This window comes from Candoia aspera, chromosome 3 (assembly GCF_035149785.1).
Source record: "Candoia aspera isolate rCanAsp1 chromosome 3, rCanAsp1.hap2, whole genome shotgun sequence".
Classification (NCBI taxonomy): domain Eukaryota; kingdom Metazoa; phylum Chordata; class Lepidosauria; order Squamata; family Boidae; genus Candoia; species Candoia aspera.
The window spans coordinates 9,056,554-9,075,356 of record NC_086155.1 but is presented as its reverse complement, the minus strand read 5'-3'; the positions used below and the strand labels follow the sequence as shown (position 1 = coordinate 9,075,356).

The window sequence follows — 18,803 nt, the reverse complement described above, 5'->3', positions numbered from 1 at the left end:
GATTACTGGCCATGCTTCCGCGATCTTCCGTCCCCATTCGCCAGCGTCCACCTGGGGCTCCGGGGGTCGAGGCAACTCCGGTATGGGGACGAAGTCACGCCCCGAGACTACCTCGAACGGAGTTTTCCCCGTGCTCGTGTGGACGGCGTTGTTGTATGCGACTTCGGCGAACGGGAGCAGTTCCGCCCAGTCGTCTTGGTGGTAGTTAGTATATGATCGTATGAATTGTTCTAAGGTGGCATTAAGAACCTCTGTGGCTCCGTCCGTTTGCGGATGCCAAGCCGTAGATAGGGCCTGTTGGGTCCCCGTCAGCTTCAGGAAGGCCCGCCAGAATTTAGAGGTGAACTGTGTGCCCCTGTCGGTCACCACACGTGCGGGACATCCGTGTAGCCTGTACACGTGGATGAGGAAGAGTTTGGCTAGCTGTTGTGCGGATGGGACCGACGTGCAGGGGATGAAGTGGGCCTGCTTTGAGAAGTAGTCCTTCACCACCCAAATGGCCGTTTTCTTCTGGCTGGGTGGGAGGTCCACTATAAAATCCATAGAGATTTCCTCCCATGGGCGGGAGGGTTCTGCCACCCGTTGCAATAGCCCCGCGGGTTTGCCTGGTGCCCGTTTGGCCCTAGCGCACGTTGGGCAGGACGCCACGTAGGTTTTTACGTCTCGCCTGAGCGCGGGCCACCAGAATTGGCGCCGTGTTAGGTGTAGGGTCTTGAGGAACCCAAAGTGTCCCGCTTGCTTGGCGTCGTGTGACCTATGCAAGATCGCCTGGCGTTGCGAGTCCGGGACGTAGATTCTGCCTTCCCCCCATGCCAGGTCTTGCGCCATTGTTACCTTGTCGGGGTTTGCCAGGAACCAGGGGTCGGTTTTGAGGGCGGCGGCGAGGTCCGTGCGCATTCCCCCTGGTAGTTGCGGTTGCCTTCTTTCCGTCGCCGGTTGTCCCGCCGTCGGCTGCGCCGTAGCGTCGAGCTGCCTCCGTGCGCCGCTTCGGGTGGTCACGGCCATCCCCAGTTGCGAGGCGGATAGGACCGTCCCAATGGTGTCTGGGGCGGGCTCTTCGTCTTGGGGCAGCCGGGAGAGGGCGTCGGCCAGGAAGTTCTTCTTGCCCGGCATGAACTTCAGCTGGAAATCAAAGCGGCTGAAGAATTGGGCCCATCGGACCTGTTTTGGGCTAAGGCGTCTAGGCGTTCGTAGGGCCTCGAGGTTCCGGTGGTCCGTCCAGACCTCGAATGGTTGGGTGGCTCCCTCGAGTAGGTGACGCCATGTCTCTAGTGCCGATTTCACCGCGAAGGCTTCTTTCTCCCAGACGTGCCATCGCCTCTCTGTCTCGGAGAACTTCCTTGACAGGTAGGCGCATGGTTTCAGGAGCCCCGTGGAGTCTTTTTGTAGCAGGATGGCTCCCAGGGAGAAGTCTGAGGCGTCGGCTTGGACCACGAACGGCCGTTCTGGGTCCGGGTGCGCGAGGATTGGCTCCGTCGTGAACAGCGCTTTCAGCTTGTCGAATGCGGTCTGGCACGCGGGAGTCCAATTCAGCACTGTGCCTGGGTTCTTGGCGCGTCGGGTGTCCCCCACCCCTTTGGTTTTGAGGAGGTCCGTTAAGGGGAGGGCTATCTCAGCGAACCCCCGGGCGAAGGACCTGTAGAAATTCGCGAATCCCAGGAAGCTCTGTAGTTGCCGTCTGTTGCGGGGCCGCTCCCAGTTCAGCACCGCTTCGACTTTTGCGGGGTCCATTTCGATGCCGTCCCCGGAGATTCGATACCCCAGATAGTCTAGGCGCTCTTTGTGAAACTCGCACTTTGTGGGCTTTGCATAGAGCTGCGCCCTTCTGAGCTTGTCGAGGACTTGCCTGACTAAGGTTACGTGTTCCTCGTATGTTTTTGTGTAAATAAGGACGTCGTCGATGTAGACTAGGACCCCTTTAAACAGATGTTCATGCAGTACCTCATTGATGAGCTGCATGAACACCCCAGGGGCCCCCGCGAGTCCGAAGGGCAGTACCTTGTACTGGAAAGCGCCTAGGGGGCAGTTGAACGCCGTCTTCCATTCGTCCCCCTCCCTGATTCGGATGCGATAGTACGCCTCGCGCAGGTCCAATTTGGAAAAGACTTTGCCGCGAGTGAGGGGGCGCTGACCGGCGCGGGGTATTTGAACCCCGCACCGGCGCGCTCCTGCCACTCTCAGCTTTATGTCATGCGCTGCCTGCCTCTGAATAACGCTCAGACACTGGTTCGTGGATCAGGCTCTGATTTATTCAAGGTGCGGTACAGCTAGAAAGAAAAAAGCTGAGAGTGGCAGGAGCGCGCCGGTGCGGGGTTCAAATACCCCGCGCCGGTCAGCGCCCCCTCACTCGCGGTCACGTCACCCCCCTTTGTCCAATACGTTGCCCTGCCGGTGGGTGAGGGGTGCCGGGATCGCCCATCGTTCGGTTCTCCATTCCTCTGCTGATTGCTATCTCTGGGCGATCTCCGTGGTATTGGCGCTGATGGCTTGGGTGTGCTCCGTGATCTGCTTAGTATTGTTTGTTGTCCGTTTAGTCGTTGGTGTTAATGGTTGCTTATCTTGCGCCCCTTCACCTATCTCCTTGCCCTTGTCATGTGTGCCCTTGCGCTGATGACTTTAGCTCAAGGGCACTCATGACAGTAGTATTAACTAAAATTGTACCATATTCAGATACATATAGGGAAGCTACAGGGAAGATGTTAAAGATCTACTTAGATTTCATTTAAATATAAAGGTAAGCTTCCTAACAGCCAGATCTTTCAATGGTGGACCTACTGAGGCTGTGGATTCTCCTTCTCTGAAGGTTTTCAGACAGACAGCCCCCATGGATGGTTTAACTGGTATTCCTGCACACTGCAGAGGATTGGGCTAGACAATTTTTGTGATTCATTCAAACTCTATAATTCTATGACATTATCTCAGGATTGTTACTTGCCACCATTTGCTGATTTTTAAAAGATGGGGATGAACATAAGTCACTCTGCAGACCATTAGAAAGACCTGACTTGGATTAATTTATGGCAGCTTTCCCCAACCTCCAGCTGTGTTGCACTACTACTTCCATAATTCCCCATCAGCAGACCAAAGGGAAGAAGGGAAGTTGAAAGGACATCACGTTGAGGAAGGCCAGAAGAAGGCCTATCCCGAAACTTACTTGTTGGCATTCAGCAACACCTGCCATTGTTCCCATGGTATTGCACTGGCAGCCTGAAGGAAAACAGAAAAGGACAATTGGAGAGCCTGTTTATTGTAGAAGCCATAACGACATTTCCTACAACATACTGGTTAAGTCATGACCCATTGTTTTCAAATTGCCACAGCTTGATTTATATAACAAGGCTTGGTTGTACAACACGGCTTGATGGTTCGATGTTAGGGTTGCTTGGTTTTAATTTCTTGTACACTGCTCAGAGTCACTGCTATGAGATGGGCAGCCAAATAAATTGCTTAAATAAATAAATTAAACAAAAACAGACATTAAAACTTAGCGTGGTACAGGAACCCATTGGGAAATTAATATTACGGTTTTATATTCCGATTTGCTGCTGTGAGACATCAAGTATTCTGTTCTGATGCATTTGTCTGTACTGATAAAGTTTAAAATAGAAGCAGCTGGCTTGGACTACTTAAGGCCAACTAAAAGAAATAGCAAGAGGGCAGTCCCTGTCTTGGTATTTGAGAACTTGATAGAAGTTATGACTTTATAATCCACAGATAACAACACCTTGCTAAATTATAATGATACTATATTTAGTTTATTTCAACATTAAGCATTTCCAGAGGATAGTGATTCTCGTTGCCTCTGACCCACTTCAAAAATTATTGCCTCTATCCCCAGTCCTCTCCAGTGTATTCGCAGAGATCATCTCATCAGGAGGATCTGGAGTAAAAGGGGAAGGTTGGCAAAACCTCAGGAACAAATAAATTATCAAAGACTGGGCCAACATTGAAGGAAACCCAAGGAAAGTTTGAGCACAGAGGAAGGACTTGGAGATGGGTAAGAAACCACAAAGCAAAGCCAGCTGATATTTCAATCTTAGATGTTTCTATACCAGTGAACAGAGTACAGGAAACAAATAGGAAGCATCTGAACTCAGGAGGCCAAATATAGCATGGGTATCAATGATACTTGGTGGGATGACACATCTGATCAGGACACAGCCTTGGGATGCTACAACCTTTTTAAAAGGAACAGACTCAACAGAAAGAGAGGGAGGACTGCACTGCACTGTACATTAAGCAAACATATATGCCTATGCAAAAATCGGAGCATGGAAATTCTATAAAGAGTGTTTGGGTAAGTAGAAAAGAAGAGTAAAACAAAAGTGACATAATTATGGGAGTTTATTGGAGGCCACACGGACAGCCAGTGGTAGTAACTTTATTGATTAGTCAAATGACCATATCAGAAACACGGACAGGCAAAAGTTATGGATGAGGCCTTTTGGTGTCAGGTGGCCTGTCTTTCAAAGAGGCACCCAACAGTGACAATGGGAGATTTCAACCATCCTGGTGTCTTCTGGAAATCTAACTCTACCAAGAGTCAGAGATCTAACAAATTCCTGTTCTCTCTTGTCAGAAGGTGGAAGAAGGAACAAGCGGGGCTGCTATCCTGGACCTAACCCTGACCAACAAGGGATATTTCTTACTCATGCATCCAAATGGATTATCTGGAGTCAAATTCCAGTAGAGTGGTTTGCATTTATCGCAAGCTTCACCTTCCACATATGCCCGACATTCACAGGAACCCTGGGGAATAAAAATGGTAAAGATGAACGTGGCAGAGGTTTAGTGATTTGAAAGTATATACCAAAGAATCAAGCCAAAACAACAGTAATGTTGGATAGGAGCAAAGATACTGCCTTATACTACAATCTATCCTTGTAGCTTACATGATATGGAATTTGCACTCTAATGTGCAACATACGAGCGTTGAATGAAAAGTAATGCCTCCAATGTTAGGGGCTGACAACAGATGGCAATATTGGGGTGCAAGAAACTCTTGACAGGTTCTTCAGCATCTGTTCTCTCACTCCAGTCACTGGGAAGTCGCTGTAAGAAAAGGTTGTATTTCTATTCTTTGTGAACCTGCAATGAGTATTTGTCAGTCGGCTTTAAGCAACAGGCCATGACTGAATTTTTGACTGCTGAAGGAGTCCCTCCAGGTGAAATCCACTGCCAAATGCAGGTCGTTTATGGTGAGTTCACTTTGCATTCAACCCTCATGGCATGTAATTTAATAAGGTACGAATAAACAAGAATCAAAACTCAGTCCAGCAGTCACGAGACATACCATGGGCAGGGAATGGTCTTCATGTACGAGCCCTGCAGGGTTGCAGGATCCCACTGAAACAAACAAGCACAGATCAGAGAAGACATGAAGGAAAAAAAAAAGTATTCATCACACACAGTTCCTAGGAAGGTACATGAGGAATTGGCATGGATTTGGCAGAATAACAAACGGTTTATATAGCTGCCAAGAAGAAAAGTGGTTTCAGGGATCAAAAAATCACATCAGACTAATGCATGAAGCAAAAACCTCACTATGTTCCAAAGATATTGAATAAAGAGCTTGGCTATCAAACTGAAAATTTTATGTTCTTTTTTTAATTTCAGCACTATAGGCCAGTGTTTCTCAACCTTGGCAACTTTAAGATAGGTGGATTTCAATTCCCAGTCCACCTATCTTAAAGTTGCCAAGGTTGAGAAACACAACTATAGACTATGAGTAAATCCATTTTAAAACAAGATTAGTACAGGTAGTCCTCGACTTACAATCATTCATTTAGTGACTGTTTGAAGTTACAAAGGTACTGGAAAAAGTGGCTTACAACCAGTCCTCACACTTATGATGGTTGCAGCTTCCCTGTGGTCACATGATCAGAATTCAGGTGCTTGGCAGCCAGCTCACCCTTATGTCAGCTGCAGCATTCCAGGATCATGTAATCACCATCTGCAACCCTCCCAGCTGGCTTCCAACAAGCAAAGTCAATGGGGGAAGCCAGATTCGCTTATCAACTGTGATGATTCACTTAATGACTGTGGCAAAAAGCATTGTAAAATCAGGTGTGACTCACCTAACAACTGCCTTGCTTAACAACATAGGTTCCAGTTCCAACTGTGTCCATAAGTCGAGGACTACCTATAATGCTGTCTGATAAAATAGGTATTCAAACAGGCCAATATTTAGATCCAAGGTTCAATGCTGGTGATGCCAAATATTTGGAGGGATCTGAGTTACCTTCACAGTTGGGGAATCCATATGCCCCAGGAATGCAGGTGTCACAGCGCAGCCCACTTACTCTAGGACGACACATACACTGCCCCGTTTCTTGATTGCAGGTGCCATAAAGAGAGCCTTCTACAGAACAGTGGCAAGCTGGAAAAGATGCAGAAAGATCACTCAGGCAGCCTCGAGCTGATGCAAATTAATCGCATCAATAACCTTTTGTAAGCAATTGTAAAACTCGTTCAAAGCAGGGACGAACTTCAACGATTGTGTCGATTGCGGCTTTTATTTTGACCATGTGAAAAACTGGTAATGTGTGCCTTTATACTGAAGTTACTCTGAAAAAAGATATACTCTCTCTCCCCGCCTCTTTATGTATGTGTAAAATTTTATGATTTGGTGACAGCCTGCAAGGAGGACTCTTTGCATTTTATTTTTATAACAAGAATACATAATAATTCAAAAGGTTGGTGAACAGTGAAAGATAAAAAAGCTAATAAACAGTGAAAAGCCCTAAAAATAAAGACACCCACCCCCAAGCAATACTAACCAACTAAATATGTCACTTATATATAGAGAGTTGCTGGGAGTTAATAATAATAATAATAATAATAATAATAATAATAATAATAATAATAATAATAATTTATATATTGTAGAGAAATCACTAGTTTACAGAAAATACCTTATAATACTGTATTATCATCAAAAAGTGAAAACATAATACTACTCTATTGCTGTAAGCAAGGATTATATCACAAAGAAAAGTCTGAAATGCTATGCATATTTTAAATAACTGAATTGATAAGAATAGAAAAAGTAGTGTGATACATAAATTGGTTCCTTGAAAGAAGAAATCACACATCTGAAAATCAAATCATGGTTCATTTTGTTGGATCAAGGCTTATAGAAGGGATGAGGACATCTGTCAAGTTTGGTTTCACTCAAGTTTCTCAGTTTTGTTACTGTAATTTTAAAAAAGGTATTTTTCTTAGTGTATGCATGTTACGTACACTATATATGGACATTTCCTTCCACTTCCTTTAATTCAACACATTTTTTTTTCTGTATGCTTCTCAAATGTATCTATTTTTCTACAAGTTTTACCTAGTATACACATTTTATACGATTTTTACTAGCGAACAGCATTGCAGCATTTAGAAAAATGAGACTTTCAGCACAAAACAAATTTCAATTTGCCAGCAAGTTTATGGGATTGGAAATCAGATAGGTTTGTGTTAAAATATGTACCAAACTTCTCTTCCATAACCATTAATGGACAGTAATAAACGCCTGTTTGGCATGTTATCCATACAAGGCTGTATCTGTAACTCCTTTTTATATCCAGACCTTTTAGGATCATAATAAATTAAAATGATCAGAAACCCAGAAAGAGAAGAGTGGATTCATACAAGAAAGGGAAGGAAAGGAAAGAAGGCGGACACAAGAATCCAGCCCATTCCATACTTTCACAACCGTGATTTGGAGAATCTGAAAAGAATTCGGTGGCTTGAATGCAGCCACCAAAAAATATTAGGACCTGAAATATCCTGGTTCAAATCTCTGCTTTGCCACTAAGTTGTCCCTCGGACCACTTCTCAGCTTAATGTACAATGTTGCTGTGGGGCATCTGTTTCAGAAGGTGGTGCTATGGAACCATTATTTTAACTTTCCAAGCAAAGCATATTTCTTTCTGACCCCGTATTTTGAATAACAGCTCTGTAAGATCACAGAGACATTAGGCATGAGCTGGCACCAATAAGCAGGTGACTCTCAATGCAGAGATATGGAAGATCATTGGGAAAGGACCAGGACCAACTGATCTAAAATAAACCAGCCATCTGAGTTCTGAGCAGAGCTAAAGTAAAGATTAGTCAATAGAAGTGGCACATAATCTTCTCTTTGTAACATTTTAACTGAATCATAAACAGCGAGGGCTGAAAAAAAAGTGCTCGCTAGGTCTCAACAGCATCGTGCTAAGCTGGGCCAGCAAGACTGCGATGAGTTTAAATGAGCAAAGATTGCAATAAACCATTGCCGGTTGAGAAAAGGAATGTTTTACAATTTCAGGAGTGATTTATGATCTCGAAAGCTTTGCATTATTGCCTTCCTATCGCAGTACTTGAATCTATGATGTTATGTAAGTTCCAGATGTTGATGAATAAAATAAAAATAAAAACTAAGTGTCCCTGCAGTCTATACCAAGGGAATTTAGTCTAAGCTTTAAGCCTCTTCAAAATTAGGCTGCCATTATCAGCATCGGAATCTAGTGCTCAGCCAGCTGTCCACGGTTCATATTTTCCATATGAAAAAGCATTAGGAGTTATCTTCTGGGCTGATAGTACTCAGGGCTACTTCATCATATAGCTATGTTTTTTACGATGAGCAGTGACATTTAAACAGGCACCACAAGTAACTACTGGCAGTTCAGACTTGCGTGCCCCGTTAACTATGAGGAATATGGCTAATAACATGGGTAGAACTGAATCCTGTAGTCTCAGCGAGTGATTTCTGCACCTACATCCAATGCACAGGGGTGGGGGCTGTAAAAAAAAATCAAGGTGGTGATAACAATGGCTTGATCAAGGTTCTGCCTCTTTTTTACATGCATTCCAACATACATTAAAAAGGGGGCAGAGCTCCAATTAGGCAGTCACAGCTGCCATCTTGACTTCTTTGACCCTCCCACCTTGTGGATACCCCTGCCTACCTCTGAGTTCATTGTATAAACAAGGGATCAATTTGGGCCAATGTCAACCAATCTTGACAAGTTTAGTCTGTAGATTTGAATTTGAGCAGGCTCAGTAGCCACAGTTCAGAGACAAAGTTGTTGTCTATGACTTAACCTGATTATCTATTTTATGCTTTTATTAACCATAGAGTGTTATTTTACCCTGATTCAGCATCTTAGTTTAATCCTAGACTAGCACCTGAGGTGTAGAGTCAGAATGATATTAAAATAAAGCCATAAATATTTAAACCTCTCCACTCCTGCTAAATCTTGTTGGTGAATGAGTAGAATCAGTATCCAAAGATGCACTTTGGGGAAGCTCAGAGAACAGTACAGTTGGATGTATCCTAGCTGTTTCCTTTTAACAAGCGAGTCCTTGTTAAAAGGAAAACAAGGTAATAAATATAGACCTCTCACTGACAATAGTACAACCAACCAAGGTTCCTATTTGTTGTTTATTCATTTAGTCGCGTCCGACTCTTTGTGACTTCATGGACCAGCGCACGCCAGAGCTTCCTGTCGGTCGTCAACACCCCCAGCTCCCCCAGGGATGAGTCCGTCACCTCTAGAATATCATCCATCCACCTTGCCCTTGGTCGGCCCCTCTTCCTTTTGCCTATACATATTTACTTTTATGAGGACAATGGCTACATTTCCCATATTGTCAGGCTTCTGTAAAGACTGTTCCAAATAAATACTTCTGATTCTGTAGCTACAAGCTAGGTTTGGGTTTTTACCCCCCCCCCACCAAAGTATGTACTGCATCTTAAATTATGAGCCCTCTTCTCCTCTAGAACCTTTAAGGACATAGCAGACTTGCAGTTCAGACAGCTGAATGAGGAGTAAAGTAATGGGATCAGGGTAAATAAAGTCTACTGAAAATTCAGGGTAGCAATGCAGAAACTTGCAATACGAAGCACGATACATTCTCTACCTCCAAAGGTGGGCTGAATTTGACAAATGGCTTACCTGTACAAGAAGGAAACCCATGGAAGCCTGGGGCACACTGGTTGCATGTTCGGCCGATGTAATTTGAGAGGCAGTTACATTGACCAATGGGGTTGCAACTGCTGTCCACCGAGCCCCGGAGGCCACAAGAACAAGCTGCAAGAGGAAGGCACACAAAGACATTCTGGGAAGGAGAATTAAATAATAAGAATATAAAAGTTCCATTTTATGTCCTCAGAGTAAACCATGCCGTGTAACAGAACTAGTGCCCCAAAGGACAGCCATCTACTGAACTACGGAGCTCACGGTGTGGCTTTGGACCCTCTTCACATAATACATAATGCTTCACTGTGGTTGTTACGGGGATAAAATTGGGAAGACTCCCTATAAGCAGGAGGTGGGATATAAATGCCACAGACAAACAAACAAATTAATTGATTGCCTGATTAATAGCTGAATACTTCCTCCCAAGGAAGCTGTTCGTCCTGCTGGAGGAAGCAGATTCCTACACCCATGTTAGGAATGCTAGTAACTTCTAGTCCCCATCTCACTGACACCTGACCTTGAGTTGATAAGGCCACTGAGGACATCAGTTTCAACCTGTTCAGTGCAAGAAAACTGGGGATGGGGAAAAGGGTGACAGTGCTGAACCAGATGCAAAGGATTATTAAGGAAATATGGTAACTAGAAGGGAAATGGATCCGAGAAATATCTGAAATTCTAACAGATGCAGTACACCCAATTCCAACATTTTCTCAACCTCCAGTCAGCTACCAGAATTTGCTAGGAATGATGATTTATTTTCGTAGTGCAATGGCCCAAAAAGATAAGGAAGCATCTATGAACAAACTACGTAGTCCTCCCTTAACAACCATTCATTTAGTGATGGTTCGGACTTATGATGGTGCTGAGAAAAACGACTTACAACCGGTCCTCACACTTATGACATTGCAGCGTTCTCCATGATCACGTGATCAGGATTTGGGAGCTTGGCAACCAGTTCACATTTATGACCATCACAGCATTATGGTCATGTGATCGTCATTTTCTATCTTCCCGGCCAGCTTCTGGCAACCAAAATCAGTGGGAGACCACATGATTTCCTTAATGACCACATGATTTGTTTAACACCCATGGTAACTTGCTTAATGGCCACCAAAAAATGGTTGTAAAATTGGGTCAGATTCACTTAATGACCACTTCACTTAGCAACCAAAATTCCGGGCCCAATTGTGGTAGTTAAGCGAGGACTACCTGTAGAGTACAAATCTGACGTATAAAATGTCAATGGCCAGGACCCTGCATGGTAAAAGGGTGGTATGATAGCCTTAGCTTTAGATTTGCAAAGATTTACTTCTTTCACAGGCATTTGTATTTTTTGTCAATTAATGGATCTTTCGTATGAATCCCTTCTCATACTGATGTACCTTGGCAGTGAGGGTAGGAATGATATCCAAAACTGCACTGGTCACAATGAAGTCCACCATACTCAGGCCTACAGTAGCATTTCCCAGAAGCATCACAGCCTTCCGGCAAGGTCCCAACAGCACTGCAGCCACAAACTTTAACAGAGAAAAAGATTTTAGGTTTCAGACTTCATGATCTTAATGAGAAAATTAAGCCAGGAGCCCAGAGATGGTCAACACTACCCTGAAGGCCCACCAAGTTAAGTACTTGAGATTCTTGTCAACGAAGAATCAGCAAGGCTAGCAAAATACATCCATCCATAGCCACATACTCAAAAATCTATACTATGTAAAAATAAAAATCCAAACTGAGCAGCAAGGAAGTGGCTCTTAGAGTCCCCCGTCTAAGTGGCTCTTAGAGTCCCCCGTTGGGAGAGATGGGCGGTAATATAAATTTAAATAATAAATAAATAAATAATAAAAGGTTCTCTCGAGTCAACCTTGGTTCCTAGGGACAAGTCCATGCACTTTTCTTGGCAACAATATGGAAGTGGTTGGCCATTGACTTCTTCCAGAGTTATTGATACAGACAATGTAAACATATAGTTAGCTGGCATGACATAATTTGTTCAAATTCTAAATTCTGATCCGCTGGGCTTACTGAGTGTTATTGGTTATGATCAAGGTTATGATCTTGGAATTGCTAATAAGGATTAATGAAGAGGAAACAGAAGTCCAACAGGGAAGGATGGATACTCATGAAAATACCAACTTTACACCACTAAAAATCTAGTTTGAGTGGAAGAATGGATAGATTTATTCACTAAGATACCATCAAATCAATAAAAACTCATGGAAGTTTATGCGAGATGGGCGACTATATAAATTTGAAAAATAAGTAAATAAATAAACAAATGGAAATGAAAAAATGGCAACAATTTACTTATCAAACACTCTACAAAAGGTTCCATCTTAAGAATGTTAAGAAGGACAGTGCCAGTCTTAATCCCAAGGGGAGCTACTCTGTAAACCCAGAGCAGTGACTGAGGAACAGCACCTCCTGGCCTCTATTTGACTCCACCGTCTATTTCTGCTTGGTGTAATATTCATGTGTCAATCTCCCAGCAACTACACTTCCATATTTGACAACTCACGTTGACATAGTGGGTAGTTGAAATAGCCAGGAGCACACTGATTGCATAAATGGCCTTCAAACCCGGTTCGACACAGACACTGTCCAGTTTCGTTGTCACACGTGCCTTCAAAGAATCCAGGGCCTGAGCACTGGCAAGCTGTGGGAGGGGGAATTAAACATTTAGCACCATAATTACAGACACCAAGAGCTTCCATACAATCCCAGCAATCTCAGTGAGTTAAAACAGTCAATATTTTACAGGGAGCTTCCACAGCAAGGCAAGAAATCAACACTTCTCTTCTCTCCCACTGCAGGTTGTTATGAATAGACAATATGTGATAAAACACAACCCTGAAGAAAGGAGATGGTCTAAAAATCAAATGCTACAGTGATGCTTTTACTTTCTCTCAATGCCTAAAACTCTGTCCTGTCATGTCTGGTTCCTACCACCTCTCTCTTTTCCTTCAACCAAGCTTCAAAACTAGTTTTTCCAGGGAAACTTCTTATGAGCTTTACATCACTGCCCAGGGTAGGTTTACTCACGTTGGCAACTTGGTCCATAGTATCCAGATACACACTGATCACACTGTGTCCCTTGAAAGTTAGGCTTACACAAGCACAACCCAGTGTGAGAATCTTTCCTGCAGGTGTTCCCTCTTGTTCCAGCAACATTGCAGTCACAGTCTGGAAAACAAGGACAGAGGTAGAACCATCAGGCAGAGTCCGTATGAAGCCCAGAAAAATCCTGATCTCTAGTGAAATCCTGCGAGAAATATCACAAAGAGATCATCGCAATACGAGGTAGTGCGAGAATTTTAAAAAGGGAAGATGAAACCAAAAGCTTACTTATTATCTGCCCAGCTGGGAGGACTTGTTCTCCAGTAGCATTGTAAGATAAAATTGACATGGCTACACGAAGGGAAAGACAACACAAACATTAATTCTATGTCACAGGAAAGTCAGTCTCTAGGTAAACACTAGACCAAAATAAATCCAGTTCTCCATAGTCCCTTCTAGATTCCAAAATATAACCTGCACTTCAGATTCCATCATCTCCTTCCAATTCCCCAAACTAACCCTTCTGAAGACTTCGTGGATAGAAGCCAACTTTGTTGTTAATCAGAAAGATTCCAACACCTCAAGAGAGGTAGGCACTCAAGAGTTATGGAACCAGTGCTCAGTTCCGACACTAATACATACGGTAGCAATGTGGGAAGTCCACATAATTGTCTGCACAAGCATCACAGTGTTCCCCCGAGTAGTTTGGCTTGCAGTAGCAGCGGCCAGTGAAGTCCTCACAAGTGCCATCGGTAAAGTCTGAGTCACAGTTGCAGCCTAAAAAGAAGGATGATGGATGATCATGTCAGCATAAATCTACTATGGAATACTCTATTGATCACCTCATGGTTTATTTCAATTCAATTCAATTCAATTCAATTCAGTTCGGTTCGGTTCGGTTCGGTTCAATTCAATTCAGGTACTGGGGGTCATATGCTGCTGCAATCAGAAAAAACTTGGAGCAGCTTACCTTCCCGCTACAATAAGAAGGTTATAACCAACCAATCACAGGAACAAAATAACAATTGACAAAAAGTTGTAATCAATGCCATCCTAGAAATGAGATGTTTAATTCACATGATGCATTAAACTATTCTCACCCTTCATGTCATGAGTAAGGATGGCGAGCAGGGGGCTCCCACCCAGACTGTCAAGCGCATGCGTAGCACTGAGGAACTGTTCAGCCATTCAAAGAGACACAGATCGGGACCGCCTTAATCCTTGGGGGTTATATGTCTGGGTTTTTCCCACGCTTCTTCAGTTTGTTAGGATTCTTGTTAAGTACTAGTAATAAATATTAGAGACCAGTTCATTGTCTCAGTGTGTTTCCTGGTAGTTAGGACACTTCAACTTGAAACTTAGCCGTTGCTAAGCAGTGCAGTTACGTGATGTCATGCTTTATGACCACATCACTTAGCAATGGAAATTCCAGTCCCAATTACTGTTGTTAAGAGAGGACTACCTGTAGTCTATTTTTTTGTTCAAGGGCTGCTCTTCATACCTTATGATGATGTCCCATAAGGTTTCCACCCTTTGGGGTGAGAAGGTTTGGAGGCATGTTCTGAGAAGGACACATTGAAGAATCCCCATGTGTACAGAACACAGAGAAAATACTCACGGTAGCAAATATAAGGTGAATCTATGGGATGATCTGGGGATTTATAATATCCTGGGCTGCACCTCTCACAGTTAACGCCTGTTGTATGATGCTGCAAAATAATTCATCTGTTAGCTGCCATTGATTTGAGGCATTATGAGTCAGACAGATACACAGTTTTAAGGGAAAAAGAACTTCACTAAGGCCGTAAAAATAAAGTTATATAGAGTTAAGTCCTAATTAAGTTAGTAAGGCCCGTCTCTGAGTATAAAGGCACAAGCTTTGCTCTAAAACTGAAACAGTTTTAACTATGCTAGACAAGCGTAATTCTATTTTTAATCCATTACTATGGATTCTTATTTTTCTACAAAATTCCCTTTATAGTTAATATTAACTATAGAATAAAATCCACAAGTCATTTCAGTTCAGGGCAGGGGTTGGTTTTTTTATATTATTGCTTTGGCTTGGGTCAATTATTAACAGTAATTAGTGGAGAATGGGTCTTATACAGAAATAAAAATACCTGCGACATTCTCAATAAGTAACGAAAGCCACAGTAACTGTTTTCTTTCAAATGTGTCGGAAACTTAATGGATATATGAAGAGTCCTTAAAATATGCACATATGTTATAAATCAGAGTGATGGTGTGACCCTACACATGTTTACTCAGGAGTAAAGTTGCCTGAATTCACAGGAGCTTACCGCCAAGTTAGTATGTGGCATAAGGATCTGTGACTTGATCATCTACGAAAGCTAGAATTGCCAGCTAATTCCTTCCAAATGTCTAAATCTTTTTTTCATTTTTGCTTTTGAGACATTCATATGCTAGAGATAATATCTACCCAAGTATCAGAATATGGCAACACATCTCCCAAGAGACACCCACAAAGTTTTCTGGAATTGTCAATATTTTAAGATAAATAGTACAATAAATATTAATATTTGTCCAGTGGCAATGTTCCTGAAATTACAATCAGGAGAGATCAAAAAAGTCAAGATGGTAGCTACAACTGTATAATTGAAGCCCCACCTCTTTTTTTTTTTACATAAAAAGGGGTGGGGCTTCAATTGTGCAGTCACAGCTGCCATCTTGACTTTTCTGAAGACTCAAGACACCCCCAAGGATGTTTTGTATACATTACTTGCATTTAGTGAGAATTTGCCTACTTGAGTCACTTGTTGAGATGGGCAGCCATATAAATTGAATTAATAAATAAAATAAATAAATACTTACAGCATTAATGTGCATAATATATAATGAAATACTGTATATTAAGATTTGAATTATATATCAGGAGTATTGAGGATCTGCCTCAATGTAAAAACCTGGATTACTTGATTTTCAGATACCAATTTTAGGATGATCGCCTATGACCCGGATCCCTCCTGTATATTTCTATATCGATTTCCATTATCACACACCAATGGCCATGCCAATGGGACCGATGATCAAAGTTAACTCATGAGCAGAAACTGGCCCTCGAATATAACTTGATGATACAGGTAGTCCTCGCTTAATGACCATTTGTTTAGTGATGGTTTGGACTTACGATGGTGCTGGGAAAACTGACTTACAACTGGTCCTCACACTTATGACCATCGCAGCATCCCATGGTCATGTGATCACCATTTTCAACCTTCTCTTCCAGCTTCTGGCAAGCAAAATCAATGGGGAACTGTATGATTCTCTTAATGGCCACAGCGATTCGCTTAACAACCGCCACAAAAAAGATTGTGAAATCGGGTTGGATTTGCTTAATGACCGCTTTGCTTATGAATCGAAATTCTGGTCCCAGTTGTGGACATAAGTGAGGACTACCTGTATTAAAAGTACTCACACTACTTAAGAGGATCAAGTTCTTTAGTACCAACATTAAAGGATTTAAGAAGACAAAGGACAATCAACAAGACAAACATCCTTTGGGGGTTCTGTTATTTCAACAAAGTCTCACCTGACAGTCAATGCAGACACCACCTCCTTCAAAACGGTCATTATGATTCTTGCTGGACTTCTGACGGTCAACCTCTGGGTCATAATAGCAATCATAGGCATGGGCATTGCAATTACAGGCTGAAATAACAGAAAAAGCAATCGAAAGCTGATACAACTTCTGATTAACATAGTACCCTATTGGCAATAGCAGAAATAACTGTTGAATTCTCAATATGACAATATCTATTGCATCCACTTGAAAAATGTGCTTGGTTGGGTAACTTTAAATTCAAGATGATACACATATTTGCTTATTACAAATTGCTGGTTAATCACCCACATTTTCTAGTAATACTACTACATAAAAAAAGACTGAAGGCTTGGAATATTAAAATAATGCTTTGTTCATCATCTTACTGAATCCAGAAACACAGAAACTGTTTCAGAATGCAGGGACATCAATAAATGAACTACAAATTGTTTAAAACACTATTTCATTATAACTATCCATAATCTATTGCCAAACAATTTTATCAATTTCACTGAGTTAAGCAGAATTCTAGTATTCTCTACTATCATGCATAATTTTATAAACCTCTAGCCTAAAATTCTCATTTCAATTCAGCTAAGATTCCTCCAGTGTTTAAAGTTCCTTTTTATCAAAGGCATTCCAATCCCATGAACCCTGGTGGTTGCCCTTTTCTGTAGCTTTTCCACCCTGAACATTTCCACCCTTTTCTATGCCTTTTCATATCAGTTTTTTTCCTAATAACCTTTCAGATGGAATTGGTCTTCTTCAAATGTGCTCTTAACGCTATCAGTTCAAGGCCCTGTGCAAATATTCCATCTTTCTTTCTGTTACAAGATAATAATGCAATAATTGGCTTACAAACTCAAGTTATGTTGGATCCTCTGTAAAATTCAACAATTAAGGTGGAATTATTGCACAATAAAAATCCTGCTTAGAAATATGCAAGTTTGGGGTTGACTGAACTGTCCAGCTGGAAACACCATTGATTCAGGCCCTGTTATCGAAATGCAATATATAAAGTTGGAATCTTTTTGTTTCAATATGCATAGCCTCCTATGTACGATGCACAACATTTGCTCTTTAGTCTTTCATCCACACCGTTGTGATCCTTCCATTTAGAGCTCTTTACAGCCATCCTGAACTATTTCGTAGCATCTGTAAGCATCATCCATACCTGTGTTGAAGTAAAAGTAAAGTTTCCTTTGAATCAAGCCCTTGGCAACAGTACCAGGGACTTTTCCATTGGCTTGCTCTGGCTGGCTTTGTCCGCTTCCCACTGTAATTCTGTGATTGCCTGGGAGTTTCCCCTCCGAGAACTACCAGGTGTGACCCTGCTCAGATTCTTGAACCAAGTCAAGGTCTAACTTCTTTATGTCAAGCATCCCTGAAGAACGCCAGAAACTCCAACAGATGTAAAACAGCAGGAATCCTGTGGGAAGTGTTGTGCAATACTAAGACCAGGAATCAGTACCGCTTGCCAATTTGGGAGGGAAAAGGATTGATCTGAACATTCAAGGGCCTAAATGTCTTAAAGCTGACTCTCTGAGAACCAGCTCTATCACTTTCACTCTGGTCAGACTCTAAGATTTTAAAAAGGCTTTCAGATGCTCACTGGGTGGCATGCAAAGGATTTCTCCTGAATCAATCCCAAATAGAACAGATTCCCTCAGGAACTGTATCAATCAATACCCCAAGCCATTGAAAAAAAGGAGCCAAAATCTATTCTCCACCAGCCCTTTTGAATTATTTTCAGGACAATGTTAAAAGTTCTGAGTGTATTTTTGTTTTATTTTAATCTCATGTTGCAGTTCTGCAGTTTATTTGTTAGATTAGCATCCTGCCTTCCATTCAGGAGCATCCTCCTCCTGTTTCTCCTCACAACAGCAACCCTTTGAGGTAGGTTGGGCTGAGAAAGAATGTCTATTTCATCACCTGATCATTCAAGCATTCACACATACACAGTCAAGAAGCTGAATCTCTTCAACTGTTTTAATAAAGCGTAATGAACGGTACAGAAGGCAAGCTGCGAATAAAGATTTCCCGCTAAAACCTAATTTAAAACTACATTCCCTTAGCTAGTCGCCTTTCCCACAAAGCATGTCACTGCCCCTCCCATCCAGACGGTATTCCTGTCGTATCTCAACCCCACGTCCTTGATGTGCTCCATAGCCATAACATACCCCTTTACACTCCAACTTCACACACCCCCTCCCATCTGGCAACATGAGAGAATG

General features: G+C 42.5%; 1 protein-coding gene across 1 annotated transcript in view; it reads right to left on the bottom strand.

Moving 5' to 3' along the window:
* LAMA5 (laminin subunit alpha 5) overlaps positions 1 to 18,803 on the bottom strand; it is a 225,010-nt gene that overhangs the window by 95,460 nt on the left and 110,747 nt on the right. Inside the window, exons 8-19 of the mRNA XM_063298768.1 lie at positions 16,558 to 16,676; positions 14,626 to 14,716; positions 13,650 to 13,784; positions 13,296 to 13,358; positions 12,993 to 13,133; positions 12,469 to 12,606; positions 11,336 to 11,470; positions 9,930 to 10,064; positions 6,242 to 6,379; positions 5,294 to 5,346; positions 4,650 to 4,749; positions 3,155 to 3,207 (exon numbers count right to left, since the gene is read on the bottom strand). Coding sequence (XP_063154838.1) covers positions 3,155 to 3,207; positions 4,650 to 4,749; positions 5,294 to 5,346; positions 6,242 to 6,379; positions 9,930 to 10,064; positions 11,336 to 11,470; positions 12,469 to 12,606; positions 12,993 to 13,133; positions 13,296 to 13,358; positions 13,650 to 13,784; positions 14,626 to 14,716; positions 16,558 to 16,676 — 1,301 coding nt within the window. The remainder of the gene's footprint in view (positions 1 to 3,154; positions 3,208 to 4,649; positions 4,750 to 5,293; positions 5,347 to 6,241; positions 6,380 to 9,929; positions 10,065 to 11,335; positions 11,471 to 12,468; positions 12,607 to 12,992; positions 13,134 to 13,295; positions 13,359 to 13,649; positions 13,785 to 14,625; positions 14,717 to 16,557; positions 16,677 to 18,803) is intronic.